Source organism: Trichechus manatus, unplaced genomic scaffold, assembly GCF_000243295.1.
Source record: "Trichechus manatus latirostris isolate Lorelei unplaced genomic scaffold, TriManLat1.0 scaffold00058, whole genome shotgun sequence".
NCBI lineage: Eukaryota > Metazoa > Chordata > Mammalia > Sirenia > Trichechidae > Trichechus > Trichechus manatus.
Window position 1 is genome coordinate 8,263,864 of NW_004443994.1, and position 8,554 is coordinate 8,272,417.

Here is an 8,554-nt window from a genome sequence, read left to right on the forward strand (position 1 = left end):
GCATGTAGAAATTTTTGAAATGGTGTATCTTTGGCTATGTGTATTTTCACCAAAAAAAAAAGGTTGAGAAGTTAGAGGGTTAATATGTTGTGGGGTTGTTAACCCATGTCATAAAACAACGTGTGTACTACTGTTTCCTGAGAAGCTATTTGTTCTGTAAGCCTTCACCTGGAGTACAATAAAATATAAAAAAAAAGAATAAATAAATAAAACAACGTGTGTACTACTGTTTCATGAGAAACTATTTGTTCTGTAAGCCTTCACCTGAAGTACAATAAAATAATAAATAAATAAATAAAAGGGAGTGCTTCTGAGAATGAAAAGCAATTCAGTTAATAATTATACCAGGACACCAGGTCTAAAGCCCAGAATTCCTAGGCAAACTGGGAAGTAGGGGCACCATATCTTTAACCTCATCCACATCCCTTCAACCCCTCCCCCATTTCCATGTATTATTTTGAAGGAAACCCCAGATATAATTATTTCATCTTTAAACAATTCAGTAAGTATCTCTAAAAGATAAGGGCAATTTTTAAAAATGTAAACACAATACCATTATCACGTCTAAAAATTGCCAGTAATTCCTTAATATCACCAAATATCCAACAGTTATTTAATTTTCCCCAATTGTCTCAAAAATCTTTATAAATGGTTTGTTCAAATCTGGATCCAAATAGAGTCCATTGCATTTGGTTAACTGTTTGTACGTAAATTTAAGACGGTAGTTTCCCTCTTCCCTTGTTTTCTCCTATATTTTATTTGTTGAGAAATGAAATGTTTATAACTATAAACAGAATTACTTTCTTTGAAGAAAAATAAATGGAAGCGAAAGGTCTTAGGATGTTGTTGAAACCAACTCCCCCCTATTTTCTTTGTTTCCTTTTCTAATTTTGGGCCTATATAGATGCTTTCACATCAAGAGAACCATGCAAAATGGAAGATGTCTGCTGACTCTCAAAAAACTTCTGTTCAGCAATTAAATGAACAATTAGAGAAGGCAAAACTGGAATTAGAAGATGCTCAGGACACTGTAAGCAATTTGCATCAACAAGTTCAAGACAGGAATGAAGTGATTGAAGCTGCAAATGAAGCATTACTTATTAAAGTAAGTGAATATATACAAGTACATGAAGCAAATAGATGAAAAAGTAAATTTATGACTTATTTTTCCTGTCCTTGTTTGTAGAGGAAAGTGCTTGGCTGCTAACTGAAAGATTGGCAGTTTGAATCCCAGTTTACTTCTGTAAAGACTATAGCCTTGGAAACCCTATTAGGTGGTTCTGCTCTATCCTGTAGGGTCGCTATGAGTCGAAAGTTGACTGGATGGCAGTGGGTTTGGTTTGGATATGACCACCTATTGACCTGTTTGAATAAAAAGCACTTCATTTAGTAGACATTGCATTTGGGAATTATTAAGATGATGTACATCGTATTACCACAGGAGAAATAATCTATAATAATCTATAAATGTTGACATATAAACTCATCAATCTATAATGTTTACCTCAGACAGTTTTATACTTGACGTACCTAAAAAGTAGAAGCATTTTTCAAAATCAGTAAAGTTCCTGTAAAAATCATAAAGTAGGAATTGCAAAATTATATTCAGAATTTTTTTTTTTTAACTGAATTTGCATATGTGGTTTTTGTTAGGTGCTTTGGAGTCGATTCCAACTCATAGTGACTCTATGTACAACAGAACGAAACAGTGCCTGGTCTTGTGCCATCCTCACAATTGTTGCTATGATTTGAGTATAGACATCTTTTTTTTATGTAGCTCATTGCTACTTAAGCCCTGGTGGCATAGTAGTTAAGAGCTTGGCTGCTAACCAAAAGGTTGGCAGTTCGAATCCACCAGCTGATCCTTGGAAACCTTATTGGGCAGTTCTACTCTGTCCTATAGTGTCACTATGGGTTGGAATCGGCTCAGTGGCAGTGGGTTTGGTTTTTCTTTTTTTGTTTGTTTTTTGATATTGCTATTTATTCACTCCTGTTGATCATGGCCGTTTTCTCTAGAATTTTGAATTAATACCAGTATTGAGATTAAAAATGCAACATTGGTTTGAAACTGCTAATATATATGGTAAAGTTGTCAGCCAAGACATTAGAAAAGAACAAATAAACTCACTGGTGCTTGTGAAGCAACAACTGATTTTATAGCAAAATGGGAGTTAATTAAATAATATCTCAGAAATATTTCTAGTTACTAATCTGAACACTTAAATTCCTTTTCTAGTAAAGTTGATATTGACAGTATTAGAGGAAAGCCAGATACAGTCTAAAATTATGTTTAGGTTTATTCTACTTATGCTTTTACTGAAACATTAATATACCCAGTGTTCTGGGGATTTACAACATTGATACAAAATTAGAAAGCCTCACTGTGAAGAATTTACCCTAAAAATTAAAAAGTTTTACATTGTAGCCCTTGTCCAAGTAGTTATTCCTGCTGGAGTACATTTATCAGTTATTCAGAAGTTTTTAAGTTCAAATACTTAGGAAACTGCCACAGTACTGGCTAAATAGCAGCAATTCTTAAATGAGCCAAAGATGCAGAGATAATGTAATATGCTTAGCTAGTATACAGTCCTTGTTGACTAACAGTAGCTTTCCGGTCAACCCTAGCTGGCTCTAAAGTCTAGACTGAAGAGGAGGCAAGGCAAATAAGAGAAAGAAAGGAAAAAGCCACTAGAAGAACAGACAGCAGACTTAACTAACAATTAGAAGTAGCTATAAATAATGGAAAGCAATTCCAATGACAGCAGCTGTAAATGACAGAACAGAAACAGAAGTGAGGGAGAAGAAAAGAAGAGTTTGAAGTAACTTGTCTTTCTAGCTCACTTCCTCTATTACTCCAGCTAGTTAGAACCCTAGTGTTTGAGGACATCTGGGGCAAGGGCAAAACTAAGACCATTTCCTGAGAGCCCTGAAGGCATCACTATGTTATGGTACAGTATGGTAATGATCACAGCAATGACTTTTCTTGAGTCTTAAGAAAAAGTTGAATTATATTTAGTGTATTCAGTACACTGTATTTCATTGTAAATGCTATGTGTTAAACTGTAAGTTAAATGGAATTCTGCTTACTTGAGATACCACATTTCTCAGTCGTGGCTAGATAAGGCACAAGGGTAAGAAAGTCCAGCTGCACACAACCCCATACTGTGTGAACTCTAGAGCTACTTTGATTAATCGTGATTATAAGAATGTCAATGCAAGATTTACTACAGAAAACTGGCACTCTATCTAATCATTTATAAATAAAGCATATCTAGATAAAGTAGTATAAAAAATCAAAGAAATGAAATATACATATTACAGTTTCATTTTGTAATACATACTGTAGTTATGACAGCTTTCATTATAAGCAGAGTATTTTTAGAAAGCACACTTAAAAGTAAAAAAAACGACCAGATTAATGGTAGTGACTGATTTAGAAATATATATCTTATGAACAGAAGACTGTAACACTTATATTATTAGCTTTTACAATTAAAATGTTGTCTCTTCATTTTTTGAGGCTTTATGGTTTTTCAGTGTATGCAATATCAAGGTTGGGAAAACTCAAGATTGGAAAAATAATAGAAATTAAATATTATTAATAATCAATTTATTAAACCTTTTTCTTTGAAAAATTTCTAGTTTAATAAAGTTTTATTCTGATGACATGTAAAGCAGAGGTAGCTAATATACATTTATTTCCTATTAGAAATTCGGAAGGGAGTCATTTTGTGTGTAAGTGCACGTGAGATTAACTAAAGATAGAGTGTACATCTGTACTTTTACAGAGGACTTTTTAGATATAAGATTTCACTCTTGAATAGAAATTGATGTTATTAACACTAAAAAAAAATTTTTTATCCTTTAAGGAAAATATAGTTTTTATGGGATTTCTTAGCATAGTCTAGACATACTTGAAATGAACACATGTAATTGTCCCAAAATGAAACATCTTAAATAGTAAAGTATTTAAGCAGACCTTGGAAAACTCTCAAGAACATTATAAAAAGAATTCCTATACTTGGAAGAAGGTTGATTTAGATAACTTACAAAAGTCTATAATTTTATAAGTAGTTCAATCATTTAACAAAAATGTATTGAGCACTTACTATGTCCCAATTTTTCTATAGGAATCAGAATTAACCAGATTACAAGCTAAAATTTCTGGACGTGAAAGGGCAGAAGACATGAAGTTTCTATCGGTCCCAACAGGAATTATGCCAGACATTGAAGATCTAGAGTTTGCTAAACATTCCAATACACCTTTTTTCAAGTGTAAAAAACTACGTCGCTCTATTAGCGCCAGTGACCTAAGTTTCAAAACTCATGTTGATGAAGATCTTTCTGAAGAATTACTACAAGACCTAAAGAAAATGCAGTTAGAACAGTCTTCAACATTAGAAGAAAGCCAGAAGGATCTGACTTCTAACCAGTTAGACTCATTTGATCCTCTCATGTATAACCTAGAAGATGATAGTTCTGAGAGTAATGACTTTAGCACTCTTAGTGGAATGCTAAGATACATAAACAAAGAAGTGCGACTATTAAAAAAGTCTTCTATGCTAACAGGGGCTGGTTTAACTCAGGTATGTATTTCATGCATTAGAAGGTGTAATAATTTGTCTCCAGTGAATATTATTCTCTTACTTAGAGGAAAACTCATATAATGTAAATGAATCATACTATGTCCTGAAAATCCTGTTTGTATTTATTTGTTTTTGGTCAATAATGGACATAAATTCAAGTGTTGGAAAGGAACAGAAAAAACCTACTTTTCTTTAGTAATAAAAACCCATTGCTGTCAAGTCAATTCTGACTTACAGGAACCCTGTAAGACAGAGTAGAACTGCCCGGTAAGGTTTCCAAGGCTGTAAATCTCTGTGGAAGCAGACTGCCACATCTTTCTCGACCACCAACCTTTTGGTTGGCAGCTGAGCACTTAAACACTGTGCCACCAGAATTCTTCTTAATGATAAGTTACTGTTATGTGGGAAAGCCAAAATTATGTCTAAACTTTGAAAGCAAAGACCAAAAATTCAAAGAAAGTGACTTAATGCTAAGTCAGTGTAAGATTATTTCAGGTATTAATTTATTATTTTGCATTATTACAGGGAGAAAATTTGTAATTAAAAGAAGATGTACATATGATGAACAGTGGAATTTGTGGTACTGTGCTGTGTTTACTTATATGTAGCTCATACTTCATAGAGGCTATTATTGTATTGCTTTTGAATAAATTTTGTATTTCAGTATTTTTAAAGAAAGTCCTTTATTCTAAAGCTTAATTGTATTTTTAGTGAAAATTAATTCACTCCTTTTAGTCATTTTTTATTTTAATTTACTGTTTCCTTTATTCTTATCTAAAAATCATTGTTGAAATGCATAAGTGCTTTGAGTTATTTATATTTTAGAAAGTTTACCCTATTATTTGCTTATTTTCTAGTAATACTTCATTTTTAAAATTAGTAATATGAATTTAGAAGTCATTCTACCACAAGTTCATAATTGTACTAATAATGGCTGACTTGTTGAATGCTTACCATTTGTCGGGCACTATTCTAAGCACTTTTTATTATTAGCTCATTTAATCCTGATAACAGTGCTGTGAAGTAGATACCATTTTATTCCTGTTTACAGATAAAATCATTTAACACAATGAGAACAAGACGTGTGTTCTAAAGAAATTGATTTTTTATAAATATCAAGAGATGGACTTTGGGTTAGTGACTCCATTTATGTAGGGTTAGCTCTATGGTAGAATAAAAATAATGCAACAAAGTTAAGATGACATATTTAAGGCCTCAACTTTTAAAGTCTCTCCAGAGATTGGATTTGACGTCTTTAAACCAAATATTTTATTTATAAATTAATATAAATGTATCCTTATAAAACAATATGGAGTTAATCTTTTCTGATAGTTGAACATTAAAGACATTAATTTCTTGGCAGTGCCACTTTGAACAACACTAATTCGTGATTTATGATTATTTGTCAGGGGCAGAATAAAGTTTATCTTTGACTGCTACTTACTAGTGACTTGACCCTAAGAGTTAAGGTACTGATTCGGTCTTCTCAGTCGGTACCGTTATTTCCCTTGCCCCTTGTCTTTCTGTCATGGGCCTTGTCAGTTCTTGTTCATGAATTACTAGCATTACTGAGTAGAGTCACAATGTATGCCTAGCACATCTGTAAATTTATAGTTCCCAGTCTGAGTTGGGGAGCCCTGGTTGTGCAGTGGTTAAGAGCTTGGCTGCTAACCAAAAGGTCAGCAGTTGGAATCCACCAGCTGCTCCTTGTAAACCCTATGAGGCAGTTCTGCTGTGTCCTATAGGGTCACTACGAGTTGGAATCAACTTGACAGCAGCGGATTTTTTTTAAATCTAAGCTGGATTTTTATCAGTTCTTGACAAACTTTAATCTTCTTCATTTCAGCTTCCTCTCTCTTGCTCATTGCATGTATATTAATCGTTTATTATTGTTTCTAGCCACCCCCTTTACTTACATGTCCCACACTCTCAAGAGACATACTTTATAGGAGATCATCAAGTACAATCTCCCTCAATTTCCTTCCTCTTTGTAGATTTACCTATGGCAGTGTGTATTCATACTTTCTTCCCTCTTGTCTCAGAAAGGCCTATTTCTCTCAGTGACTAATCCTTCCACTTGTGCACTAAATTCTGGTCTTTCCATTGTACCCTAGACTTTTATTCTATTAATCATCCCACTGCTTTCCTGTATCTTTAACTCCATTCCTTTGACTGCTCCCATTCATATAAACATATTCAAATCTCTCCTGTAGCCTAAACCCCTCCAAAAAAACCCATATACCACACACTCCTCAAGAAAATGCAGTCTCCCTGTATCATATTTATTATTTTGTTTGATCTTTTTCATATCCTACTGAATTCACATAATTTCAGTTGGAGTAGCCATGTTACAGTGTAATCCTTTAACCTCTATAATCCCTGGCTATAGTTGATTCATCCAGAGTTAGACACTTAATTCAAGCAGAGTCAGAATTCTTTCTTAGGAATTTTGGAACTGGAAAAAAATCTCCACTGTTTCTTTGGGTGCCTGGACTGTAAAATACAAGGCTCCAGGGCTCTTGACACCATGTTTCCTGCCACGTGGACCAAAGAAGCAGTGCAACACTCTGCAGAAAAGAGAGAAACAAATGAAACAATACCACAGAGAGAAACAAGAAAAAGAATCCTGATGATCCCTGGGTTCACATGTTATTGAGACCCAGACACATTATTGACTTTGGATTCTGAGATACCACAATATTCTTATAATAAGCCTTTTTTAAAAACTAGTTCAAATTGGATTTCAGTCACTTGCAAACAAAAAAAGCCCTAACCAATATACTTTGTCTTTTCTTTTATCATCACATTTCTTAGAAAAGCTAGTTTATACTCGCTGTTTCACCCTTCACTTTCCACTCACTCCTTAATACAATCTGACTTCTACCCTTACCAAACCAAACCCGCTGTCACTGAGTTGATTCTGACTCATGGTGACCCTGTAGGATAGAGTAGAACTGCCCAATAGAGTTTCCAAGGTTATAAATCTTTATGGAATCAGACTGCCGTATCTTTCTCCCACAGAGCTGAGGGTGGGTTCAAACTGCTGACCTTTTGGTTAATAGCCGAGCACTTAAACCCTGCACCACCAGGGCTCCTTTCCATCCTTACTACCCTATATAAATTCCTAATTGCCACACCCAGTGTCCTATTTTCATTCTTATATATGTTCAATTTTTCTACAGCATTTGACACTTTACTGGCTCCTCCTTGATACGTCTTTATTTTATTCTAGAACACTGCTATTCTTTCCTGATTATCCTTTTTTAAAAATTACTAACCTTTATGTAGTGCTGTATCCCAGGTACCATTCTAAACACTTTGCAAGTATTAATTCATTTAGTTCTTACAACAACCCTATGAGGAAATATGTTGTGACGAGGTCCTGCACACACAGCACTGTAGAACAACATGATGTAGATATAAAATAATTAAGGAAACGCTTATAAGAAGAGTAGTAGTAGAGTGCACACAATCCCCCTCATCTCCCATCATAGGTCAGGTATAGATAGTCTGCATGTATCATGGCCAGAGTTCCAGCAGAGAGAAACCCTGCCTCCGTTGTACAATATATATTTATAAAATTGGGGTGAGGCAGGGAATATTTGTACAACTACCACCACTGGAAGATTCCTTGGGGAAGTGGCCTTGTTAGAAGAGGGGAACCTTTGGAGTCCTGTTCCTCTGTTGAGCTTACTCGAACTAGCTGATTCAGCTGTCCGCTTTGTTACTAAAAGGTCTAGAAGGCAGGGAGCTGGGGACAGACGGTGTGCCTCCGGGGCCATTCGGATTTGTCTCTCATCAGGCAGGTGCTATTACTTATCACCATATTTTTACAGAAAAGGAAACAGGCGCAAAAGACTTAAGTAATTTTCTCAAGGTCATATGGCTTAAGTGTAACAGCTGGGATCTAAACAAAGTATCTGACTCCAGAATCCAGGCTTTTTTTTTTTTTTTTCCTTTTTTTTTTT

General features: G+C 34.6%; 1 protein-coding gene across 9 annotated transcripts in view; it reads left to right on the forward strand.

Moving 5' to 3' along the window:
• Positions 1 to 8,554, forward strand: part of CCDC18 (coiled-coil domain containing 18) — a 103,140-nt gene that overhangs the window by 80,411 nt on the left and 14,175 nt on the right. For 6 of the 9 annotated variants that reach the window (XM_023733452.1, XM_023733446.1, XM_023733449.1 and 3 more), the window contains 3 exons: positions 905 to 1,105; positions 4,131 to 4,586; positions 5,112 to 6,004. In XM_023733452.1, coding sequence (XP_023589220.1) covers positions 905 to 1,105; positions 4,131 to 4,586; positions 5,112 to 5,126 — 672 coding nt within the window. In that variant the 3' untranslated portion in view covers positions 5,127 to 6,004. Of the gene's footprint in view, positions 1 to 904; positions 1,106 to 4,130; positions 4,587 to 5,111; positions 6,005 to 8,554 lie in introns of those variants that run through there. The other 3 variants (XM_023733447.1, XM_023733450.1, XM_023733453.1) reach the window with 3 other exon arrangements.